We start from the raw sequence: 25,930 nt of genomic DNA on the forward strand, positions 1-25,930 counted from the left end.
GCTCCGCCCCGCCCCCCGCCGCCCATTGGCCAGCGCCGCTCCCACGTGACCGCGGCCCCTCACGTTTCTGAGGTGTGTTCGCTACCGGCGGCGAGCGGGGAAAGGGAGGTCTGGCCTGGCGGCCGCTCGCCCGCGGCGGGGCCAGAGGCGGCCGAGGGATCCGCGACCGCGGCGGGAATCCCACCGGCGGAGCGGCGCGGGGCCAGCGGGCCGCGGCGGCGGGGGGCGGGGCCCGGCTCTCCACCCCCCCCGCGGCGAAGCGCGGCGGGACCCGGATGAGCACGGGGCCGCGAGGCGGCTCTTGGTGGCGCCGCTTCCGCCGGGAGGCGCGTGCGCGCGCCCCCGAGCCTGTTATGTATGGGGCGCCGCGCGCGCCCGCGCCGCTGCCGCCGCCCGCCCGCCCCCGGGCCGTGCCCGGCGGTCCCACCGCACCCGGCCCCATCCCGCGGGAAACAGGCGGGGCGCTTATATAAGCGCGTGCGTAGGGAGCATCTGCTGGGTTATCGGAGCTCCGGAGGGCCCCTCCGGCCCTGACGCTTCTGTGACGCGGGCCGAGGGCTCGTTGCTTCCCGGTGCCGTTCCGGACGTGTTGGTCAAAAGGAGCCCCCGGGGAAGAGAGAGCGGCTCGGCCGTGCCGCGCTGCCGCACCCAGACGGGCTTTCAAGCAGCAGAACGGTTAAGCAGAACCGTCTTGCTCCGCTAGTAAAGCCATACTAAATGGTGAATTTCTCACGCGTGTTAATGACAGAGCCCAGAGCACAGTCTGTGCGCTGCCAACACGGCGGGTTTCCCTGGGCCCGCTCCTTGGTTACACAGGACACGGCCAGCAGCCGACGGAGGCATCGCACTGACAGGACTCAGTACAACCCTTGGAGCCTTAACAGGGCGGCTCTGGATACAGATCTGAAAATAAACCTCCACCTGTGGATTGCAGTTCAAATCTACGGTTTCCACAGACAGCCACAGACAAGTGGGTAGCAACAGCAAGAGTGATCTCGTTAGAAATAATGTCTCAAGTAAAAAGCAGTGAACCCAAAGCAGCAGGACAGACCTTTCTTAACTTCGAGAATTCCAGACAGTATTTAAGGAATTGTCATTTTTCTTTCTCCTAAAATATTTTATCTGCTAAGATCCACAGAAATTAAAAGTCAACAAGGAGAGATAAATGCATTATATATTTCCCTTCATGCTTTTCTTTTCTCACTTTGAATGACATAATAAACACAGTAATAGAATCACAGAATCATTTAGGTTGAAAAATACCTTTGAGGCCAACTTCTGACTGACCACCACCCTCTCAGCTAGGTCATGGCACTGAATGCTGTGTCCAGTTGTTTCTTGAACACCTCCAGGGATGCTGACTCCATCACCTCCCGGGCACCTCATTCCAATGTTTAACAACCCTGTCCGTGAAAACATTCTTCCTGATGTCCAACCTGAACCTCCCCTTTGGAAGCTTGAGGCTCTGTCACAGCTTGCCTGGGAGAAGAGGCCCCACCTGCCACTGATGATCAAGGTATGCAAAGGCCCCAGCCACGATTAGGATCCCTTTCTGCTTGGTCTTACACAAAATTTCTTTCTAAAAGGTGTAGCGTGTGGAGACTGAACAATTTTTGAACACTGACTTTAACTACAGCATAAATTATGATGAGTTTTCCAATTACCACTTTGTTGTATGTAGAAAATCGTATTCCACAGCTCATCACTCCGATCCAAGAAGAACATATGGGATTCCATCATACACCCTTGCTGCAACTCAGAACTGGAGTAGTGGGGTCATTGTAAAGTCAAAAATTGCTTTCTCAATTAATACAGAGTTCGTTTTTATTTGCCTGATTGAGCTTTTATCATTATTATTAGCCAAATATTTGGTAAATAATTTTCAAATAAATAAAAAAGGAAATTCAGTAGTTAATGACCACTGTCATCAAACTCATGTAAATTCTGTAATTTTTGAACACACTGAAGAAGTAGATTCCTTATGTTCAAGGAAAGTCACTTCACAACATAGTTTTTATTTCAAACATTTAAATTGCTTTTGCATACTCATTATGTGCCCTGTTAGCTCCCCACAAGACTGCCACACTGAAGACAGCCCTGAATAAAGTCCAGCATCAAGGAATCTGCCTTCTTGGGAATACTGAGGTGGAAACAGCCCTTCCTCACTATACCTTATGGTTTCATAAACAAATTGCAGCCATGAAAACCATCAGGCTCTAAGCTGTTGGTTGCTACAGGCTAAGTAACAATTGCAGTATATATCATTAGCATACCATTATGTCAAAACACTATTTGGCTCCACGTGGCCATGCCTTCTATGCAAGACAGTTTGTTCTTGACTCAGAAGTGAGAGAAAGAACATATTCATGTATAATTAATATTGTATCAGGATATATTAATATATAATAGATGCAGACTATATTAATTAAAATTTCAGATCTCAAGGGAAGAGCCACTCCAACTTAGTTGAAATAGAAAATAGAATGACAGTTAATCAAGGAACTCATACAAGTAAACCTCTCTGCAGTGTTCTTTTGTGAATAACTTTTTTAAACAATATTGCTAATTTAGCCCAGACTGTGATTGCGAAAATGAAGAGACTGGGGAGAAGATAGAAAGGAAAAAAGATAACAAAAAGGCATGAAGTGAAAAAAACATAAAGAAGCAAGTATACAGTACATTTTGTGTTACAAATCAGAAGCTATTTTTTTCAGATGCATGTTTTTAGCATCGCTGTATGCTTTATATTCACAGACTTTGTTAACTGTTTTTGGAACAGCTGTTATTTAGGAAAGACCAAGTGTGAACCCTGTTTCTAGAGCAAAATTTCTTTCTATAGCATTTCTCTTATCTCTTTTTCACAGACCCAGTACAGACTACTGAACATGTAGCTGACAGAAGAAGAGTTCACAGAGACAACAATAGTGATTTTCATACTCTGAAAGCTGTGATTGTACAGACTTGGAGTAAGTTAAAAAATCTAATATTAAAATATTTCTGGTCTAGCAATCATTTATGTGACTGCTGATTTGTTATCATAGATGAGAAATATAAGTAGATACGGCTACAGAAAGTACGAGAGCCGTGCATGGTTCTCACCATCACAGTTGAATGAACTTCTAAAAAAGCCACCAGCAGAACAATATAAGCTCATAGACTATATGTGAATTCAATTATGTAATAAGGCAGTGGTCATACGAAGAAAATACACTGTGTAAGACAAGCCTCCCGTCGTGATGTCGGTGTTACCGAATCAAAAGGATCATCTGCTTCCCCTCAGAGTACAGCAGTAGCGCTCAAGTAGTTCTAACTTTCAAATGTTCCGTTCTTTGATATTATATGACTTAGAAATTATTATCAAAACATTTTTTCCTATTTACCCCACTACTTCTCTCTGCAAGCTGTTTTAATCTAACGACCTTTGACTTTTCCTAGTGCCGGCCAAGCCTGCTTTGGCAAGCGGCGGCTCGGGCGGTTCCGCACGGGAGGGCCCGGGCCGGGCCAGCCCGCGCCCGTCCCCTCCCGCACATGGTACGCGCCAGCGGCCCCCGCGCGGCGGCGGTGGTGCGGCCCGGCGGCGGCGAGGCCGGTGAGCGCGGGCGGCAGCGGGGCCGCGGCAGGGGGGGCGAGGCCGCTCTCCGGCGGACCGGGGCAGGGGGGCGGAGGGGCCGCCTGGCGTTCCGCTTGTCCCGCTCCGAGCGCCGGCGGCGCTGAGGAGGGGGCGGGCGGCGTGCAGGGGGAGAAGCCGCGCGGTTCCGAGGGATGTGCGGCGGGGGAGGGAGCCCGGGGCGCGGGGCCTCCGCGTCGGCCACCGGTGCCTGCGGCGGGAGCGGCACTCGGGGCGGGACGGGCCCGCAGCCGCTGCTCCCGTGCTGGCTGCAGAACATCCGGCTCCTGCCTCTCCGCCCCCAAGCGGAGTCCAAAAAAAAGGGGCGGTCCAGGTGGCCGGGCTGTGGGAGCAGGCTGTGATGGAGACCCTTGTTTTCTCTGTGCTGAAAGCACCGCCACTTAGTGATCAGTGGTTTAAATAGTGCGGTGCGTCCTCAAGCACTTCTCAAATGTCTTTTCTTTCCTGGATGTAAAAAAAGCTTTTTCCCCGTGAGGACGGTTGAGCAGTAGAACAGGTAACCCAGAGGCCGGCTGGGCTCCATCCGTGGAGGTTTTGAACACCTGACTGGACAGAGCAGCCTGGATCCTACAGCCCTTGCTTTGAGCTCTTGAGGTCCCTTCAAACCTGTTTTAGCCTAGGCTCCTCTGTATCTTTTTCTAGAAAGTTTTATGTTGGCCTATCATCTATCTTATAATCCTTTATCTCATTTCCACCACTAAAGCAAAGCAGGGATTCATTTTTTTAAGTGCAGAAATGTGACTATTTACCGTGCATTAATCTACAAAACTGCTACCTATCACAACCCAGCTTCCTTCACAAACTGTTCAAACCCTATCCACACTCCTCTTTTCTAGGTGGATACCTACTCTTGGTTCACTCAAAGTTCAGTCTAGGCATTCAGTAGTTTCATCTAATTCTTTACAGCCTACTAAGTTTCCTATAATGAAAATGATAGTGGTCAGGCAGTCATACTGTTGCCCTTTTTACTAAAAGAACAGTCCAGCATGTGTAAAAGTTTGGGTTTGCTAATTTTCAAAAAGTGACATTTGAGTCTCAAAACACACATGCAAAAATTCACAAGGGATAAATCAACCAGTTGATCCTTGCATCTATTTCCTATGTAAGATTTACATAGAAGTCTCATTAAATAATAAAACAGCACCCCTTTGCTCTGTATATTCAGATCTGCAGGTGTGCTAGCAAGCAGGATCAGAGGTAACTTTAACATTAGCTCACTTCCTTATTGCTGTTCTAACACTTGGTGGTGAGAGGGTGCTGCTGGCAGTGAGAGCAAGCCTCTTATCTGAGCTGACTGGGTTGTTTTTCTTAATCTCTCAATTGTTTTACAATCCCCAGAGCAATCTAAGTACGTGAAAAGTTACAGTGGGGTCCTGCACATTAGAACGTGCATTAGATCCAACAAGAGCTTTAAGAGAACTGTGAACTCCTGAAAGCAGTTACATACTCTGGAAATGTGATATGGTCATCTATGGACTTGGAAATCCATCAAATCATAACTCAAGATCTTCTTGGTAGAACACCATAACATTCAAATTCATTCATGTTATTTCACATGTTGTATTTTGCACAGGGCTTTTTTTTTACAAGGGTTCCTGAGAACCCCAGTCAAATGAATTTTGGCAAATAAACTTTTTCCTTCTTTTACAGTATTCTGTGTTTCTGATGATCCTCACTAACAACAAGGAAAAATTGACTATGATCCCAGACATTTTTACAAAATGTAAAGCTTCTGACATGAGCATGATTGTTACATCCATTTAAAAGATTTTGGAAGAGCACAATTTACTACATCAGAATTTTTAAAGTTCTGTAATAGTAAAATTATAGTATTTTAAGGGACTGCATTACTCTCAAGGCAATTTTGTTTAACAGCAGGATTATGCATATAAGTAGAATTAAGTCATGGTTGTTTTTCCAGTTTGTACTTTGGAAGTATTTTTTGACATTCCAAACAATTTTTACAACAATTCACTTTGCTGGCAGCTTCTAGCTAAGCTGAAGCATTAATGAAGAAAACCCTGATCCTTCAGAGATATGCTTATTCTGACTTGACCCACTAAACTCAGTAGAACTACTCAGAGTGCTCAGACAGAGCCAGTTGTGTCACTCCTGTGGACAAGAGGTTTTGTTTGCAGTCACTTTTTCAGACATGGAAAGGTCAGCACACAAAACATCTGTGGCTTACCTACACTTCCAGTACTTTTGGAGTTACTGGGAAAAGTCACTTGTTCTGTTGTGGGGCTTGGAACAGCACTTCTGATGTCACAAGGTGTATGAAAACAAAACCATCAGCCTTGGTGTTCTTATACAAGCAGTGCGTTAGGCAATTGGTTTTGCCTTGGAGATGTGAAATAATACTAAAGAACAAGTCATCAATAAACAGCTTCTGTTAATAACGTAAGTGTGCATATAGGAAATTACGTCCTATTCTGTTAGTTTATGATGTAGTAACATAACAACAGTCCATCTCAAGCAGAAAAAAAGCAATCTAAAAGCAAAGGTGCACTTTCTTGAGATAAAGGACTTACCTCTAGAAAATATTTAACCTTATCTGGCAACTAGAAAGAGAACCTACTACTAAAGTGCTCTAAAGAAACCACATATTTTCTTAGAGAATGGGCTGTAAGGAAGATTCTAGGGCTCTTGTGCAGCTGTGCAATAGGAATCTTGTTCTGTTAGGTAGGAAATTTACCTGCATGATTCTAACAGTATTTTCTCTCCTAAGAAGAAAACAACAAAAAAAACCCCAAAAAAACCAATTAAAAAACCCCAACCAAAAGTAATTGAGCAATGATCAGGTAGGTGCTTTTTAAAGCATGTTATACTTAGGGAGAGGTGAGAGCAGCTGTCCAAATGTTCTAACTTTCAGTTTGAGCAGTTTTAAGCATGTTACCAGCAGTAGCTATTCACAGGAGTATTGCAGAGATGAGCAGTTCTCCCTTTCACAGTCGGTTCTTCCAAAGGGTTGTTATGGAAACACCTTCAGGAAGTTAAAGATACACTTGACGATATCTTTGTTTGACTGTTGAGGCTCCTTTGCCCCCGCAGAGCAGGTGACAGCACATGTGCTATTGGTGATAACTGGGCAGCCAGTTCGAGCAAAGGTGAGGTATGGGGTTGACCCTGTGGACTCCAGCACAGCCACACATCTATTCCACAAGGCCTCTGCCTACAGAAGAGACCTGGAGGCAGAAATAAGGTATTGGTGCAAGGAGCAGCTGTGGCAAAGTAGGTGCTGAAAGAAGTAGGTGAAGGCCTGGAAATACTACTGTGTACTTGCTTCCTCCCCCAAAATACCAGGGTGCTATTCAAACTCAATTAACACACTCAGCTGGTGAAAAACATGTGATTTTTTTCTCCCATAATTATATACAAGAATGACTTCAAAATAAAGTTATGCTACAAACTGCTGCTGAAGCAGCACTGCATGGTGGGTCTCTTGACACATGAAAGAACAACTCACACTCCAAATAGTGCTTGAGAAGTTAAAGTAAATACATTTGTAAGAACTAAAAAAGATATTTCAGCTGCCGTTTTTGTTAATTTAGAGGGACTGCTGTCAAATGAAATTGCATTAATCATTTTCCTCATCTGGTGTGAGTGATCTGTAATGCAGTAATAATGTCGCTGCAAGAAATGACTGACAATTTGGAGCTTGTACGACTGCAGGCATTGATGTAGACAGAGCACTGCCCCACATCAGGTCTGTTGCATCTGTGTTACTGTTCCAGTGACATATCCATCAGAACGTTAACCTTTCAAAAACAGTCTTTCCCCCTGCTTTCATATGAAAGCTGGATTTTGCACTAATAACAAAAACCACTCTGGAGATTAATTTCTTATGCAAGTTCTGTCTAAACATCAATGATTCTGACCATTAACTTGTTCATGAAATGTGTTTTCTTGCAGTTGTTGTGTCTCCACAGGACTGACTTCCATGATGTTGAGAGGAGTCGCTCACAGTGCAAAAGACACATTCACTCTTCTGTTGACAAGATCTCAGAGCTGTAACCTGGGATTGAAGTTTTCATCAGTATGGCCTGACATAACAAACAGACACTTCCTAATACATTCCAGTTACACAACTGATACGAAGTCAAGAGAGGAAAATAAAAAAACCCTAGAGAATCTCTACAGTTTGTCAGTTGACATCACAAAGATACGCAGACTGAAAGAATGGGTCCTTCTCCAGGATGTGGCCTATGTTAAAGAAATTGCTGGTATCTTACAGGAAATGGGAGCAGATGAGACCACTGTAGCCAACATTATAGAACGCTGCCCCGAGGCAATTCTCCACACCCCAGCAGAGATAAACTCTCAAAGAGCTTTATGGCAATTAGTATGCCAGAATGAAAAACAGCTGATTAAATTAATAGAGCAATTCCCAGAATCTTTTTTTACTACTAAGTATCAGCAGAACCAGAAGGCAAACATACTGTTTTTTCAAGAGCTGGGACTTAAGAATAATATAATCACCAGGTTCTTAACAAGTGCACCCAATATTTTCTATAACCCTGTTGAGAAAAACAAAAACGTGATAGAGACATTACAAAGAAATTATTTAAACTTAGGGGGTTCTGAAGCAAATATGAAGATCTGGATACTAAAGTTATTGAGCCAAAATCCATTTATTTTATTAAATACTTCCACCGCAATCCAGGAGAACTTGGAATTTCTCCAGAAGAATGATTTCACTGACCAGGAAGTTCTACAGCTGCTGTCCAAACTTAAAGGCTTCATTTTTCAACTTAATTCTACCACTATGCAGCAGAGTATGCTTTTCTCCAAAAACATCTTCAAGTGCAGTGATCAAGAACTGAAACAACTAGTGCTGAAATGCCCTGCCCTTCTCTACTATTCTGTTCCAGTTTTGGAAGAAAGACTTGAAGGACTACTGAAGGAAGGAATTTCTATAGCACAGATTAGAGAGACACCAATGGTGCTGGAGTTGACAACACAAATTGTTCAGTACCGAATTAAGAAGCTCTCTGCATTAGGATACGATATAAAGAGTGGAAATCTAGAAAGCTTGAATGGTACTAAAAAAGATTTTGAAGTCACTTATGGTAAGATACAATCAAAGAAAGAGAGACCAATTTTTAATCCTGTTGCTCCTCTACACATTGAAGATTAATTTGAATGCTGTACTTCCAAGTTATGCAAGAGCAAATTAAAAGGGAAGCTGGTTCTTTGAGAAGAGATGGAACAAAAGCAATCTTAACCAGACTGTACTTTGTCCAGGAGGGGGGTCTTAGGCACAACTTCATTATATAATTGTAGTATTCTACTGCTTTCAAATATGGTAGAAGTTATAGTTACGATAAAGGTTGCATTTTTCTGAAAGTACCTCAGATGTGACATCTTCTTACCTGACAGGGCATTAACTGCCTTAGATTTTCAGCTCTGTCGCTGCACAGTCCAGCCTGTGGTAGCGATCAGCACAATTTTTATCTGAGGAAGGCAAAAGGATTATTTTTCCAGCAGTGTTCATCAATTGGCTGGTTCACTGTCTTCAGGAAACACTCTTGGAGTTCTTTTCCTTATTGCTGAAGTGGCTGTAGCTCCTGGACCCTGACCTGCAACAGACTTGATTTCTTGGACAGCAAAGCCCAGTTCTGAGAACAGGGGCTGGACACATTTTTTTATTCATTGACTGCTATGGTGAGACCCTAGTATAGTGTACAAGCCATTACTGAAAGAAACTACAAGATGATAACCTTTTTATTTCTGAGACTTCAAAATTTACTTTTTTTTTTCAAATGGTTTGAGAGAGGAGGAAATACATTTATTGCTATTGTATAGTGCTTTATCCCCTCTAGCAAGGTTTGGGGACAAGAAAGATTAGGCAGAGACTCAAAAAGAGAAAAGTTACACTTTTCTATTAGGTGCAACAAAACTCTAAACCACTGGTGATTAAACACGACTACCAGATTTGCTAACAGCTGCAACAGTTTCTAAATATACGGGTAGCACTGCTTCTCAGATAACACCATATGACAACTGGCGACAAGTGCTGGCTTTCAAAATAGTAACTATCACACAGCGTTTAGGTTCTCATGGGATTTGATTTCTTCTCATTTATGGGCTGTGAATGATAATATAAAACAGTAGCATCACTGACAATCATCTCAATAGAATTAGGATCAGTGATTTTATTTCTCAGACTTTCCTAAGTAGCTATTCCACACACATTCCCTCTTGACAGCAGAATAAAAGCCAGCTACACAGCACCCTCAATCCACGCATTCTTCAAGGTCATTTTAAACACACATTTTGGCAGGCAAGTCAGGCCTCCATTTCTTAAAATGTGGTTTGTAATTGCTGAAGAAAGCTGTTGCTGAATTACTGGTCCAGAGGGTGGACCAAATGCTGCAAGATGATGATTTTATATAGTCTGCCACATTATCCGCTGTGCACTGGGGAAGGGCTGGGAACACCTGGTAGGAGCAGTGCCAAGATCTCAACAGCTGAAGGGCTTACACTGAGCACTCCGCAGGCCAGTGCAGACGTGCCAGGCGTTTCTGGGGGCAAATGCCACTCTGGCAGAAGCACGTGCAACAGTGGCAGGAATTCAAGAAGGGGACACCAGGCTGTGTCTATGCTGACTCTTTCAAAACACATTATCATTTTTTAAGAGGAAACTACGAAGACAGCCATACAAAAAATTCACAGGAACTTGCCTTTGTCACTTTCTGACTGTCTTTCACTGCTCAGCTATTAAGCAGACCACAATATGATGTGAATTCAAAAGCTGCCTTCTGTAACTGAGCCAGAGACCTGATTGGTGGCTTAGGAGGAAAAGGAAACTTAGAAATTGAACAGTGTTTTCCCTGAATATTTAGTTCTAGCATTTCTACAGATACCTGTTGTTACAAAAGTCTTGCAACAGCTTATTCTCATCACTTAAATTATTTCCAGTGGCAACAAAACAAGGATGCACTTCCTTAACTAAGTCACAGCCTGAGTTATCACAAACTCATTTTGCATTCTGAATGTTTCAATTTCCCCTTTCAAAACAAAAATCATGAGCAGAAATGCTCTTCTCTACTACCAGATGAAAAATCAGTCAATCCTTCATTCATAACTCTATCCTGGGACCTGTTTCTCTCTTCTTCACAGGATTCATTTGCAATGTAACCTCAGGAAAGCTCCCAGTCACTCAAACACTGTATTACTAAAATCCTCATCTTTTGTTACTCACCATGACTGTGGACCAGCCTGTGAGTAAGCCCTTCACTAGCTAGAGAGCAGTCAGGCATGTAAGCTGCCTTCATAAACACTTCCCCTTTTCAAACAGGGACTGGAAAAAAGGAAAGTGAAATAAAGCCACCACAAAAACAAACCCAAGACAGAAGAACAACCCCATTCCCATGGAAAATGTCCGTTCTGCATTCCGTACAGCTCACTATGATCTTAAAACTGGGTATTCCCAAGGATCATTGACCAGGGGAAAAGAAAATTAGTGCAAAGGATGTTGTGCTGTGGCTGTGCTTAGCTTACACACTGAAGTTACAGCTTTTGTCAAGAGCTGGTTGGTGCTAAGTAGATATAAATAAAAGACGCTCTGGAGCATGGAACTGTGGAAGATTTATACCTAAGTATGCCTTTCTCCACAAAACTAAGGAAGCTTTCAAATGTCTGAAACAGCAACAATTTAATGTTTCACAGGTGGCAGGTCAGAATTGGAACAAGTTTTTAAGATGAAGCAAGTTTCGTAAGCGAATGGAAAACACACAGGATATAGGACAAAGCTCTTTGAAAACTAAAACCATATGCCATGTAAAAGTGTTTCAGTTACAAGACCCAAAATAATAGCTACAGGATATGTTAAGAACAAAATATAATGAAGTGTTGACAACTCTTGACATACCTAACACTGCTTATCTCAGACCACGCTTGTTTTGCTGCAAGTTTCGTATTTTAAAATTAAAAAAAAATAATAAAAGAATGGTTATGACCAGTTCAACATTCCCATTTACAGAAAAACCATTAGGAAGAGTTTGGTTGAGTATCACAAATTATCACTGTGCTCTAAACAGGTGACTCCTAAAGAATTCAGTGGCAGCACTTGGGGGATATTGCTACATTGAAAATTGCAGGGGAGCAGACCATACTAAATTACATGCTGCAGCAAGACTGCCTCAGCTATCCAGGCTAGCTCATTTCTAGAGCTAACTGGTACCTCTAAACAATACTATATTCTATGCAATTTGCTTTTGACTATAAAAAATTACTTAAAGCCTTCCATTTGTTGCATCAACTTACCTCATTATACCCTTGCAGCAGACCGGAACCAAGCAGCTGGTCCATCTAACAGAAGGAGCAGACACCATTTCTTGGGCTTTTGTTCTCCCCACAGCCCCAAGTTCCCATTCTTACAAGTATCATGCTTCCAACATATACAATTTCTGATATAAAATAAAGTTGTTACAGAGTGCTGTTGAAGTACTAATGACTCAGAGAGACTGGTGACTACAGCACCCTAATTGAGACATGGTGTATTCCAACACCTGTGAACAGAGGACTAAGTGACTGAGAGGACTAAGGACAAGTGATATGTTTCAGGTTTTTTTCATTTTTAAAAAGTCCTCCTCGTATAACCTTCTAGTACAACCGCAGCCACTGAAAAAGTAAGCGTACAAGTTTTCCATAGAAACACAAATTTTTAGAAAATACTACATACACAACATGAACAGATGCCTTCCATGGGCTTCCAAAGAGGTTACTTATTTGCAAAATCAGTAAACAAATAAAAGACCACAAATAGTTTGTATTTTAAGGCAACCTCACGCTGTGCCATTACAAGTGCATTTTGCCTCACATGCTGCAGAGGATGTACAAGTGTTCCCATTTGAGGTGTCAACATTTGGAATCTGTCAGTATACAACATTACTTGAATAATGGGGGTTTTTTTAAGGCCTCACCTACTGTTTTTGGTTTACTTTAAATAAAAGTATTGCATTTTACTCAAAAAGCAAAGTGAAAAGTACAAGAAATGTAGTGAAAATTGCCTTGCTTAAACAGAGCAAAAAGCCAACCTGGTGTATCACGGAGTTGAGAGAACAGCTTTGCTAGTTCTTCAGTGGTTTCCAGCTACACAAGAATTCCTAGCAAGTTAAACAGCTGTGCTAGATGACCACAAACACCAGCCCAGTTTCCACAGGCTGTCATTTTTTCTAGTGTCTATTAGAAGTTTATTAGAAGCAAGTTCTCACTTGCAGGAGATAGATGGATAGATGCATATTATTAAATACACCTGAGATGAAGCAATCACGTTTTCAGTAAAAACCAACAAAGTTTCAGATATCAGGATTTATAAAGAGCCTAAAGCTCATTCTGTAAACTGCACTGAAACGATAGGACAGTTCTTTACACAGCTTCACCTAGTAAAAAGAGATTTTCTTCTAATAAGGCATTAAGTTAGTTTACTCTTTATGATCCTTTCTACCACGATGTTAAACTTTTTCACTTCTATCTCCCATTCTCATTTCCAATTTCTGCACACCTCCAGTCTCTTTGCTCCAGTCTTCATTGGCATAATGCAGTCAGGGATATTTACAGGCTGCCTGCAAATACAGGTTCATAACCAAGACTGGGTATGTCCAACAGTACTTTCACACAGCTGAGGGATCCTTAGCAGGAGGATGTGGAAACCACTGAGAACAGTAATTGGCATCTCATTGTATCGATGACATCGCAGAGATGACCAAGTTTCTACATTCACATTTTAGTCCAAAACTGCAGAAGATGTACAGTAAATGACTATTCAAATATGTATTATTCCTTCAGATACACTCACTTCTATAGTTATCAAGTGTAACATTTCACCAGATACAAAGCTTCAATCTAGGCTCTAATAAATCCTCACACGCTGTGCTAGCCAAGCTTCTTCTGTCCGTTTCAGATGAAATCGAGTTACTTGAACAACTCGTTAGAAGATAAAGTGTCTAAGACACATGGCTTCTCATGGTCCCAATCTTAGCAGATTTTAATGCCACTGATGCAATATCCTGGAGAATCAAGTATGTCTCAGTTTTGGCTTTAGTCAGACTTGTCCTTTTTCTTTCCTGTTAAAGGCACTTTACTTGCAACAGCAGATCCTACAGCTGTAACGCCTCCAGCTACAGCAGAAACACTTCCCTTGACTAGACCCACTCCCACGGAAGGCACAGATGTGACTGCTGTTTTGGTGATTTCCAAGCTCTTCCCTCCAATCCAAGCAACGCCCCCAATCGTGGCACCAACAGCTCCCTTTGTGACACTGAAGAGGCCACCAGTCACACGAGAAAGCATGCCAGCCTGCTGCTGCGGGTGGTCTTTGAGTGACCCTAAGGGAAGAAACAACAAGCAAATCAATCTCAGCACCAGGATCTAGGCATTTTCAAAAAAGTATTACTCAAAAGTATTTCCTTTTCTAGCCTAACAGCCACTGCACACAGTCTATATTTACCATGCAGGCTGCTTTTCTTGGATGCTCAAGCAACACCTAGTTCCAAACAATAAATAGGGAAACCAAGGAAAGAGCAAGTGGAACCACAGTGGGCAGAGCTAGGGAATAAACAGACATGAAATAAAGAGGTGAAGGAGTCAGGAGCAGAAATAACATTTTTGGAGGAGGACAACTATTCTAGGAGGCAGCAGGAAAGAAAAACCACTCTAGATGCACAGGAGACCTCTGTCCAGCCCTGCCAACACAATGACTTTCCACAAATAATTAGAGAAACCAACGAACGTAATCTTTATGTATTTTATCTTTACCTTACTTCAGGTAGTCTGTCTTTTGATATCTACTCAATTTCACAGGTGTAAATATAGAATGTGATGGTGTATAAATAACTTCTGGTAATGGCTGGCACATTCTATTTCCATCCTGTTGCATTGTCCATGAGGTCCAGCAAACACCCAGTACTGTGAAGTTTTATTGCCAGTTGATTTCTATTCTAGGACACACATCCCTGGTCTCCTTTTTTCTAAAGAGTACCAGATCATGCCTAAATGTAAGGAGATTGGCTCAGTCACTTAGACATGGTGGTGATAACACCAAGGTTGTGGGCTGATCCCCACATGGGCCCTCCACTTAAGAGTTGTGCACGCTTCCAACTCTGAATAGTCTGTGATTTATGGAGCACTGAGAAAATGACACAAGTTCCCTATCCAGGAGTTGGCTCTACCAGGCTCTCTTGCAGCCAGCTTCCTGCTGAAAGGAATCCAAGAATTAACAGGAGTTTGAATGAACTTAGGTTGCAGAGGTTGTTGCTGCTTGCAAGCCAGAAAACAGAGCATTAGAATAGTACTACTCATAAAAAGCAGGAGCACAAAAGCTTCTTCCACACATTCTTTAAAACCTTTGGGCACCAAGCTTGTTGAGCATGATTTGAACAAACTACAGCTATTTCTATCTTTAGGAAAAATTGCAAATTGGTTTTGGAATCGAGCCTTTTCTCCAAGGAGTATTTTGGCAGCCTGTTCAGAGAGATATCTTGCCAACATTGAACTGGTATTCTTCCATCCACATTTGGCCATCTTTCTATGGTGTAAGTCTAGCATATATAAGGCCTTGCACAACACTCAAAATGTTTTTCAATGGTATTCCAATATTTTAACTAAACTCAAAAGGCTTGAAGAATGCAGGTGAACCAGAACCAAAAGGAAAAAGCCTCTTCAAGGATGGAGTTTAATTAAGATGAGCTGTGCTTCATTCTCCTCCCTCTAACTACACCAACTTTCTCTATTTAGATTTCATATTCAAACTTGTTGTTGTCACACTGAAAGAAAACAATGTGCAGAATAAAATAAGTCTTGCTGCACACAAGTTTTAAATAAAACTTTGTAATAATCACTGATGATCAAATTCTGCTGTTATGCTCTGAATCTGGAAAACCTAGTGAATATTCTAGGAAGATAAAAAAATGCCCATTTGTTTCACTGCCTTATTCAATAAAGAATTAGTTTTATTTTTCAGACCACTGTTCCCTTTCTATACATGATATTTAACATGTATAAAACACAATTAAATTTTTAAGGCAAAAAAATCCCTAACAACTAAGCAAGCAAAACCCAGCCTTAACAATTAGACTTGAAGATAACACATTAAGGTGTAGTTTCCAATCAGGCATTTGCTATCAGAAATGCTTCTGGGATCTTAACCCCAAAAGGACAAGATTTTTTTGTCCTCACATGATGCTATTATAACAAGGATAACAGAGCTGAAGAATTACTGTGCCATGAAAACCTATTTTTCCCTTTCATCTTCTTCTACTTGTGTTTCTTTCCTAATAGTTACTGAGAATAGAGTGAGCTACTCCAATCCTTTCTGCTACAGTTAGTGGATAATACTGTTGTTCAAATGAAGTAAATTGTTCAGTTATACAACATATAAAAGCTGAGGTGAAAAAAAAAAAAAAAAAAAACCAGACCAACAAACACAGCTTTAAAGGGCCGTTATAAACTGAAGAGCAATAAACTTAGAGGAATCATGACTCACCGACCTCAACATCCAACACATTTGGTTTTAAAACAAGAGCAGACAGAAGAACACAGACAACCTATATGCCAAGAATGGCTTTTGATCTACTATGTTTCCAGTGACTTTATACAAACAGGACTCTGCTCAATCCTGCCAGTCCACAGCTTGGAAGAAACTCTGCTCATTTACAACTGCATTTCCTCTCAGATCTAATAATCAAATTAATATTCATTTGGTTCAGGAGACCACAATGTCACTGCATTAATGAAGTCAAGTGCATGCTTGTTTTTATGAAAACATGAGATTGTGAACAGTTGGAACCACTGTTAATTGTGTGATGGAAAACAGTCTCCAGAAGCACTAATGAAGTTCTATATATTTTTTAACACATCTTGCATAAAAGTCACATGCACTATTAACACAGCAACGTGTCCAATAATGAAGCTGGGCTCTTTCTGTTTCACATAATGAACTGTAGAAATAAATGCCCATTAGACCAATTCATACCTCTGGAAACTGATCTGTAAATTAAGTCCTTCAGTAACTGCCCATCTTCTCTGTAATTCATGGGTACAGTTTTTTACTGTTATATTCAGAGGCCTTTTTGTAATCAGGATAATGCAGAGGTGAACAATAATCCAGGCCCATCTTATCCCAGGGTTGGTTTGTTTACTGTTACGTAAAAGAAAGTTAATGTGTTCAGCTTGCAGATCCATTTTTTGAAGAGAAAACTGAACTTCAGATTAATTTACCTTGTATCATGAAAACTAACACTTACCTTCTGGTGGTTCATCGTGAACGTATGATGGGACTTCCTGTTGATTTTTGTCCATTTGATTCATTATTGCCTAAAAAAGAAATTCACATGTGCTATACATCTTTTCTGGCAAAGCATACTACGTGTAATCTGTGAATCCAAAATTCAAATAGATTAAGTTTGACAAAAACAACACCTTTTTCATTATTGGACAAGCTAGCAGGTTCTGTCAAATTGCTCCTAATTTTATTATCAGACTGTGATTTTGCATTCTTCAGCCAGACTCAATACTTAAAGAAGGAGCTCTCCACCCCATCAGCAGGCTTAGTGAGAGCTGCCACACCACACCAAGTGCATCTCAAACCTAAAAAGCAATAATGAAGACAGCAAGTAGGAAAACAAAACAGCTACTGCCATAAAAAAGAAAGGCCTAGTGATCACAGAGGTGGTGGCCACTAGAGAAACAATAGCAGGAGGCCTGTGAGATCTGCTGGTACCTGGAAAGCTGTTTAAAAACACCAAGTCCTTGCAGCATAATTTGAACAAATGCCATGGAAAACAAGATGGAAGAACAGCAACAGAAATACACGATTTATCTTGTCACAGAACTGCATAAATGGTGTGGTGATCGCAGCAGAACTAGACTGTTTTAACTCTACACATATTTTCCAATAGAAACATTTCAGGAAAGATTTCTTTACAACAGAAGTTGTTTCCTAGAGCAGGAGTCCCTGACAGGGGAAGCATAGGAGAAAGCGCAAACAGCAGCTCTGCTTATAGAATTTCTCCTCTGGAGTAGAAGAAAGTGATAACCAGTCCAGGTTTCCTTCCTGCTTTCCTCCCCCACCAAAGCATGCCTTGATATTAAGTCCTGCCTCCTCCCGAGTCCTCTTGCTAATCTTGCTTTCCCTCCTCAGCAAGCACCAAGGTCAGAAAAAGCAAAAACAAGTCGTGTTACACCAGACAGCATCTTTCTCTCTTTTTGCCAGTGACCTCTTAGTTCCCTTCCCTCTGCACAAATCCTTAAATAATTTAATTCCTTCCAGGAGTCAACAAGCACCACAAAAATAATTCCTGCTTCTCTTGCCATGCCCAGATCTCTCTGTACATGCTCTGGGTGAGAAAGTAGTGGCTGGGATCTGAAGAAAGAATGCAGAGGCAGAAGCAGGTGGGAAGACTCATCTGGAAAACAAAAGCTAAAACCCTCAGAGTATTATTATGAAGTTAAAACACCACACTAAAACTGGCACCCACATACTAAATCACAGACCTTTGGATGAGAAGCAAGCCTAAATCGAATATTAAAGCGTTCTCCCAATCAGCCCTAAGGGTATCAGTTCAGGGCTCAGAAAACACAGGTATCTTCACACAAGAAGCCAAACAGAAAAGCCAAAATACCTACTACCCAGGATGGCCAGTTTGATGGAAACGCTGAACAAGTGCCATTCAAAAGCCAGAAACGCAAACATGTTAGCTAAGAAATAGGAAAGTATCACATGATATCCCAAGCTGAGAGGAAACCACAAAGATCATTTAAGTTCAACCCTCTGGCCCTGTCCAAGAACTACACCATATACCTGAGAGCATTGTCCAAACACTTCATGAACTCTGTCAGGCTGGTGATGTGACTATTTCCCTGGAGAGCCTGTTCCAATGCCCAACCACACACTGGGGGAGCCTCTTCCTAATATCCACTCTAAACTTCCCCTGACACAGCTTTATGCCATTCCCTTGGGTACTGTCACCGGTCACCAGAGGGAAAATATCAGTGTCTACCCCCGCTGCTTCCACTCGTGAGAAGTCGTAGAGCAGTGACATGTCAAGCTGGAAAACTAAAACACATGGGGGCTAAAAGACAATTTTAAAAAGTATCAATTACAGAACTCCTTGTTATTTTACTTAATCACAAATAAGGGGAAGATAATTGTTAAAAAAAGAACCTGACCAATCACAGGGAGCAACTGAGGACAATCAGGTGCTGAGAAAAAGCCTGATTCAGATACTTCGTGACTTCTTTGCATTCATCTAATACAAGCTGGAAGAAATACAAGGTTATCATCCTCACTATATGAAGCTCCATGTAGGTTTGTTGCTTTTTTCCAACTTGAAATAGTATAAAGCAGTGTAAGAAAGAGTAAACAGAAGAAACTGTCAGGCCTGACATTATTCAATCAAAATATCTGTATCAAGATGAAGTAATGTTCCTAATTAACATGTGGTCATTTTGGTCATGAAGATGATTACCAGGAATGCAAAAGGAGTTTAGCCACTGCCTTTAGGGAACATCCTAAAAAAGAGCAAAATAAAAGTCAGAACCCAGTAAGTCTTAATTCAAACAAAGGAATGAGAAAGTGATCAAAACAGTTTTAAAGCAGACTCATTGGAGACAGATGAGTAAAGGCAGAAGTAAATTATCTTTTATAAAGAATTACCTCCACAGATTTATTTGTATCTAGACGGCATGCAACTCCTAAAAGAACACCAGATGAAACTGCATGTTTGAGCTTCCAAAATGTATCTGTCAACAATTCCACAGAAGAGATTGAGAAAAATTATCTAATTTCAAGACGACAGAGAAAACACTGTCAGGGATTATCAAAAAGTTTAGATGGGATTTGGAGGAAGTTATCAGTTTTGGACATAGAACACAAGATTTCACACAAGGTTTAGTATTTTCTGCTATTAAGAATGTATTGGATACAGCAACAGTAACAGCAGATACAGCCCAGATGAAGCCCCTGGAATCTGTTGTACAAGAAATAATACCAGTATTTAATTAAGACTTGTCCAACAGAAAGAGTTAGGGTAAGACTGGCAGACAAGACAGGTAAGGATTGCTTTCATAACTCTCCACAATTTAATTTAGACTGTTAGATTTGGTTTCAGTTCCTGCAAAGCAGAGCAAAGCAATGTATTGGTAGGGGAATTGCACAGCAGAGTTTCTAGTCCAGTTAAAAAGTAAGAAAAATTTTTAAAAAAACCCACAAAAAATCACAGCAGTCTATACAAAAAGTGGTTTAGATTAGGCAGTCCTTCCTACTACCTTTTCTAGAATGTCAAGGCCACATAATTGTTGATCCCAGGCTTCTCCTTAAATGTTACATAGGAATATTACACAATACATATAATTCACATGCACTGGTTTAACACAATTGCAACAGAAATACTTCACTTACTTGGAACTAGACAGACTCCAGTGGTCTTCTTCAGGCACTGGCAACCTGCTGCTATCAGGCCCCAGAAGTCAATGGAGAATTATGCACACAGCATAAGAATTAGAACAGAAGCTAAGGCAAGTAAGTCACTGTTGGTAGGACTGAATTTGTTCTACACAGAATGGAGCCTTCTGGGTTTTGCTGATCAGGAAGTTGAAAACTATTGTTTGATGGGAGGTTCTACAGGTGCTTGGAAGCACTCCAGGGATGCTATGTACATGGCTGGACTGGATGATCTTGAAAATCTCTTCCAACCTTGATGATTCTATGATGCTGCAACAGATGTGCCCAATCAGCCTGTACTAGGTTTTACTCACAGTTCTATGATACCAGGGCAAGTGAAAACAGATCACTGTCAGAAAAGGCTCACAGCCTGACCTGAAATACAACTTGGCACACAAGATCTCACAAAGCACAATTCAGGTCCTTTTGTTTTTCTGTAGAAGCTCTCCAGGGAATCCCAGAATCAAGATCAAGATCCAACAAAGGACTTCTGTAGAATATTTTCAAACATCTACATTACAGTTTGCGTTATGCATCCTTGTATCCAATTTAATATGTCAGGAGACTTGAGAGACTCTGTGCAAAAATCCTGTGTACTAAACAGGGTGCAGCGTATCTAGTGAACAGGATATGCACAGGAGCATGCTATAAACCTGGCTCCCTTCCAGAGATTTAAGATGAGTACTTCTATTGACTGGAGGTCAAAGGCCTGAAATAACCGCTTGGTGGCAGATTCCAGTCTTCAGAGCAAGAGGGCAGGAATTCAACTTTTTTTTCAAAAACTGGAGATAGAAAAACAGAAACTACTCACTACATTTTACATAATACCATGGAGGTAAAGCACTCGATACCTCCTTCATCTATTAAGATCTAGGCTTCTATGTTCTGCTTTGCGTCAGGGTTCCCCTGTCACCAGACTGCAGTGTATCCTTCAGGAGGATGCCAAGCCTTCCCCTGAAGATGTGCCCCCACAAAGAAGAGAAAGCAAAGCTCATGAGACCCAACAGAGCTTACAACTCAGCTGAAATTGAAGGCAGTGACCTAGAGAACTAAGTGTAAGACTTTGGTGCTGAGTCAAGTCATTCAGACATGCCATAGGTTAAGGAACTCTGGAAACCTGGAAGCTGAGATTCAAAGTCCCCACTGTGCACTGAATCATTAGTCACAATGATTACCAGTACTGCAGGTGTACACAACATGGCGAACATTCATCAGAAACCTGAACTTTGGAACTCTTCTCATATGTTTTCAGAACCTTCTTCAAAGTACACTAAGACTGGCCAAAGAAAAACGGAGGAAGAAACCAAGCAAAGAGATCTTTCTTTTGCATTTGCATCCTGTGATGCCAAATTCACTTGTGTCACTGCAGAAAAGCCTCCAGCTTCATTTAACATCTTCATTAAATGATGACATGGAATGACGCGGGATCTCTATAAGGCCCAGCAAAACTCATAGGGACATTAATGAAGCAGAAATCTATCATATCACTGACACACTCCAGTTTCCTTCTTCATGTGTGTTTTCTCATGTCAAGAAGTGAAAGCAAACCTATATCTTAAAGGAGATTTCAAATAGGGATAAATGTAAACTACTTCTTGTGTTGTTTTCCCCCGTGCGCTTATGAAGATATTATTCATTCAAGAGATAAGGAATAACTTCTGATCCTTCTTAACAATACATTAAAATAAATTGTAGCCTTCATACAAAAAAGTTAAAAAATAAAGATGAGAGTCACTCAACTGATTTGAAAGAAAACACTTCCATATTGCCTGAATATGAAATACGTAGAAAGTCTAAATGTTTTACACTGCTGTAAAAAATAAATAAATAAATAGTTTAGAAAAGGGTTTTTAATTCAAGAGCTATTTGTAATATTAACAGTGTTATAAGATCCTGAATGAAAGTGTCAAGAAGCTCCAGAAGTAATGGCACAGCTACACGCACATTCACATCAATTGAAATAATTTTGATTGAAATAGAACTTACTCACCAAATATATTTTTTGTGAAGATTTCTAGATAGTTGTTTCCACAAAAGTATTCTGCATACACCTATGAGAAAGGTAGAAGGTTAATGACATCTTAGAGAACAGTGATTGTCACTGAGTGTACAGTGGAAATTAGGAATACAAATCCCCACAGTATGGAAGAAGCCCACTTGGTATGGCCTTAAGATGCCACACTTTTAGAGATTTACTTCAGCAAAACACCATTTCCTTCTGGGCAATGAAGACAATTTGACTTGCTGCCATCAGGACTGCTATGAAGCACGATAATCCACGTTAAGACACAAATGCTCCTTAATAAGCCTGAAGTTCCTGGAGTAATTTGTGTAAAGTGTTATCCTTCCATTGATAAGTGGGCTCTAACCATTACAGATGTGTGTAACTTCCCGAGTTTCAGTGGATGCTCTGGGTGTCTTTCTGACTTTTCAGACAAAAAGCCCTTCTGTCTCAGCACATCAAACCTGGCCCAAGCAGCAGCCAGTGAAAACTGGCTTGTTTCAATGCTGCTACTCAGATATTTGTGGGCAGCAATGAAACGACCCAAGGATGGGGCCAATTTCAGCTGCAGCAGCAGCAGCCACTGCTGTAACTTTCACCTGACAGAGCTGCAAACAAGCCCATCGCCCTGTCTTGTTCCACCACAACAGAAGTTATCCTCCTTCTGGCTACCAGATATACAGTTAGAAAGCCTGGCTACACAGCTGATGGAAAACAAATAACCCTTGCTACATGCACAGCTCTTCTTCCCGTCTTTCAGCAACTGCAGCAGATTTCTGAATGAGCCTGATGTATTTCACATACACGGAAAAAAAGTATTTTTAGGTATAACAGTTTAGGAGGTAAGTTTTTGGAAGAGTAACAGTGCTCCACTCTCAAAATTAAACAAGGAAATGTGCATGGAGCCAAAAAAGGTAATCCCACCTATGGCTGCTCTTCAGGGTACTGCTCCAAGCTGCACAAGCAACACCTCACTATCAGCTTCGCTGCCTTACTCCTTGGATTAGGGCTTGTAACGTGCCACAGGCAATTGTGCTCAGTGTTCTTAGTTCTCTCAGACACAATCCTCAGAGCACAGCTAACATGGAAATGTGTTTCAGTTTGTTACTGCAAGGGAGAGAGTTGATTGAGCTTCTGCAATTCAAGTCAGTGCTAACAGCACTAAAGTACAAAAACAAATCCAGGCATGTAGAAAGCATGTAGCTAAAAACCAAGCACATAGCTAGTATTTCAACAACCCTTCAGTTTAAAACCCAAGTTTCAAAATTCAGATTTATATGCAAAACAAAATTGGCTTGGAAGCAAGCATGCCATGAAAAAAAAGACTGCATTTTCAAGTAAAGACCACAAGAAGTTGATTCAGGCGTGAACCACAACTTCCAAGCCTACAGCAGGATGGGCTATAACTTCCTCCAAAAGAAGTTGCCATAAGTAATGTACAAAACAGGCTCATAGTATGCAGGGTACTGAACACAGCTGGGAAGGTAATGCAACACATCTGTATTAAAAACTAAACAGAAATCACAATTAAAAGAGAGGTATAATAGCTCCTGCAAAAACCAAAAAACCCCAATCCTTAACTCTGCCCAGGACATCACTATATCGTATCTACCATGCATGGAGAATCCACCATTTCTCCATCACTGTCAACCAAAATATAGATCAGGGTCCAGAAGAGGCTCTACGAAACATCTCATGTTGGCAACCAAGTTTTCTCTGATGCAATGATTTACAAGATATAAAATCAAAGGTGGCATGAACCAGAATTCCCCTTTTCTGCTTCTCCAAAACTGGTTCCTAAGAAGTACATGGTAAATTCCAGTAAGACCATGAAAACTCCATTTTACCAGTTTTGTCATCCTCCTCCTAGTTCAGTTTTCAGAAGAGCCTTCCCCATTTCTTTTAACACTCTTAATGCCTGAGCTCCAGATCAGTCTCAGATTTCATTTTCTAGAAGACCCCCAAAGATAAAACCTGACAGTGACTAAGAAAAGCAGCTTCTGAACTTCCTTGCCACCTCTGCTAATGAAGGAATCTTTTCTCTAGCATTCACCACCTGCTTGTTGGCTCCTACCTGACATTTAGACCTAGTCACTTGCTGGACAAGGACCACTTTTCAGTTTGCACTTCTGCAGCACTGTCCATTTCTACACTGAGGAAGCAATACTAACTTTTCTGAATATTTAACCACAGTTTAACATAAAGCTTTACATGATATGCTGGATAATATTTACTGAGCAGTTTTAAAACTGATGTGCATACAAACCAGTACTTACATGCTAAATTAAGCTATCTTGTACTACCCCACCAGTTATACAGGGGCATCCTGCCTGAAGAAACACAGCCGTCAAGCTGAAACAGGCTAAAAGCACTTCATATTTACATTCCTTATGGAGGGACATCCTGATGCAGAGTACTCATTTTCACCCCAATTAAATGAGCAGAAGGAAGCATTTAATTGCCTCCACAGAGGCTGTCTCTGCGGTTCATATAATGACTAGAACCAGGCATATGGCTAAAATAACTTGCCTTGAATTCCAGGCTACATCACATAAATGCCTAGGCTAGGTGAATGTGGAAAGCTAAGGTGGTCCCAAACAGTTCACAAAAAAACCTCTTAATATGCTACTCCATTAAGCTGGACTCGAGAGACGAAACAAAGAGTATGCCACTACACTGCAAAGTTTAAAAAGAAGCTTCTCCTGGATAGGAGAAATCCACGAGGGAGAACAAGATCATCCAGGAGCCAGGCCGAGGCGAGCACGGCTCCCTTCGCTGCCCTCCCTCCCAGGTTGTGGGGTCCGCTCCTCCATGGGCGCCGGGCCCAGGGAAGGTGCCAGCGGCAGGGCAGAGCAGCCCACCCTGCCTCGGTCCCGCACCCGAGGAGCCGCCCCCCGCTCACCCTCGGGCGGCCGAAGCCCCGCAGCCCCCGCCGCGTCCTCCCCTCGCAGCTACCTGCGTGCCCGGCGGGGCCGCGGAGCCGGCCCGGCAGCGACCCCCGCCCACGTCCCCGGCCGGGCCGCCGCGGGCACCGCCGGCATCTCGGCGCAGGGCGGCGGCACTGACGTGGCAGCCAAGGCCGCAGCGGAGCCGCTACGCCCGGCCCGGCCCTCCCGCCCCGCGGAGCCGCAGCAGGAAGCACAAAGGCGGCCGGGCTGTGCCCGCGCCGGGGGCAGGTGGCAGCGGCTCCGCATCCCTGACCCGCCTCTCCTGCCGGCGGCTACGCCGGGGCGCGCCGGGTGCTCTCCCGCCTCCTCCCCTCGAAATTCTCCTTCCTCCGCGGGAAGCAGCGAGGGCTGGCGGCGGGGCCGGGAGGCAGCGGCTGCTCATCCCTGGCTCGCTCCCACACTCACCGCACGGCGCTCACGACTCGCTCGGCCCGCCCGGGCTCCGCTCAGACTTTACTCCTCCGCCCGTCCCCGCTGCCGACGTGGCGCCCGCCGCCGCCCGCCCTGCCGGCGCCCGCAGACCCCGCCCCAGCACCCGGCGCGGCCCCTCGGCGGCCGGGGGGCGCCGCCGCTCCCGCCCCCTGCCCGCCCCGGGGGTGCCGGGACCCGCCGGCCCCCGCCGGCCCCCGCCGCCTACCGTACCCGCTCCCTCAGAGGGGCCGCGCCCCCGAGGGCCTGCGCGGGCCCGGCCCGACCCCCGTGGAGCCCACGGGCCCGGGAGCACCTTCTTTTCCCGGGGCCGGGCACCGAGGTGGAGGAGATGGCGGGTCGGGGCAGGGCTGAGGAGAGAGGAGGTGCCGGTGTTGCTGTAGCTGACTGAGATGCTTCGGGGTGCGAGATGGGCTTGTGGCGCTCAGTTGGGCTGGGGAGCGTCTCGGCCGAGAGGTCCTGCTGAAGAGATGACCCCT

The 25,930-nt window shown here is 43.0% G+C and overlaps 2 protein-coding genes across 5 annotated transcripts; one reads left to right on the top strand and one right to left on the bottom strand.

Moving 5' to 3' along the window:
* Positions 1–2,929: 2,929 nt before the first annotated feature.
* On the top strand, positions 2,930–11,591 carry MTERF2 (mitochondrial transcription termination factor 2). 2 transcript variants are annotated; one of them, XM_033057920.2, is made up of 2 exons: positions 2,930–2,966; positions 7,541–11,591. In XM_033057920.2, the coding sequence occupies exon 2, from the start codon at positions 7,569–7,571 to the stop codon at positions 8,763–8,765; it is 1,197 nt and encodes a 398-aa protein (XP_032913811.1). In that variant the 5' UTR covers positions 2,930–2,966; positions 7,541–7,568; the 3' UTR covers positions 8,766–11,591. The 2 variants fall into 2 exon arrangements, with proteins under 2 accessions (XP_032913811.1, XP_032913810.1); XM_033057919.2 differs by lacking the exon at positions 2,930–2,966 and adding an exon at positions 3,556–3,589.
* Positions 11,267–25,524, bottom strand: TMEM263 (transmembrane protein 263). 3 transcript variants are annotated; one of them, XM_033057921.1, is made up of 4 exons: positions 25,428–25,524; positions 22,063–22,123; positions 16,876–16,945; positions 11,267–13,959 (listed from the first exon to the last, which is right to left on the bottom strand). In XM_033057921.1, the coding sequence occupies exons 3-4, from the start codon at positions 16,937–16,939 to the stop codon at positions 13,673–13,675; spliced, it is 351 nt and encodes a 116-aa protein (XP_032913812.1). In that variant the 5' UTR covers positions 16,940–16,945; positions 22,063–22,123; positions 25,428–25,524; the 3' UTR covers positions 11,267–13,672. The 3 variants fall into 3 exon arrangements, with proteins under 3 accessions (XP_032913812.1, XP_032913813.1, XP_032913814.1); XM_033057922.1 differs by lacking the exon at positions 25,428–25,524 and adding an exon at positions 25,030–25,053; XM_033057923.2 differs by lacking the exons at positions 16,876–16,945; positions 22,063–22,123; positions 25,428–25,524 and adding an exon at positions 16,605–16,789.
* Positions 25,525–25,930: the final 406 nt, after the last annotated feature.

This window comes from Catharus ustulatus, chromosome 4, assembly GCF_009819885.2.
Source record: "Catharus ustulatus isolate bCatUst1 chromosome 4, bCatUst1.pri.v2, whole genome shotgun sequence".
NCBI lineage: Eukaryota > Metazoa > Chordata > Aves > Passeriformes > Turdidae > Catharus > Catharus ustulatus.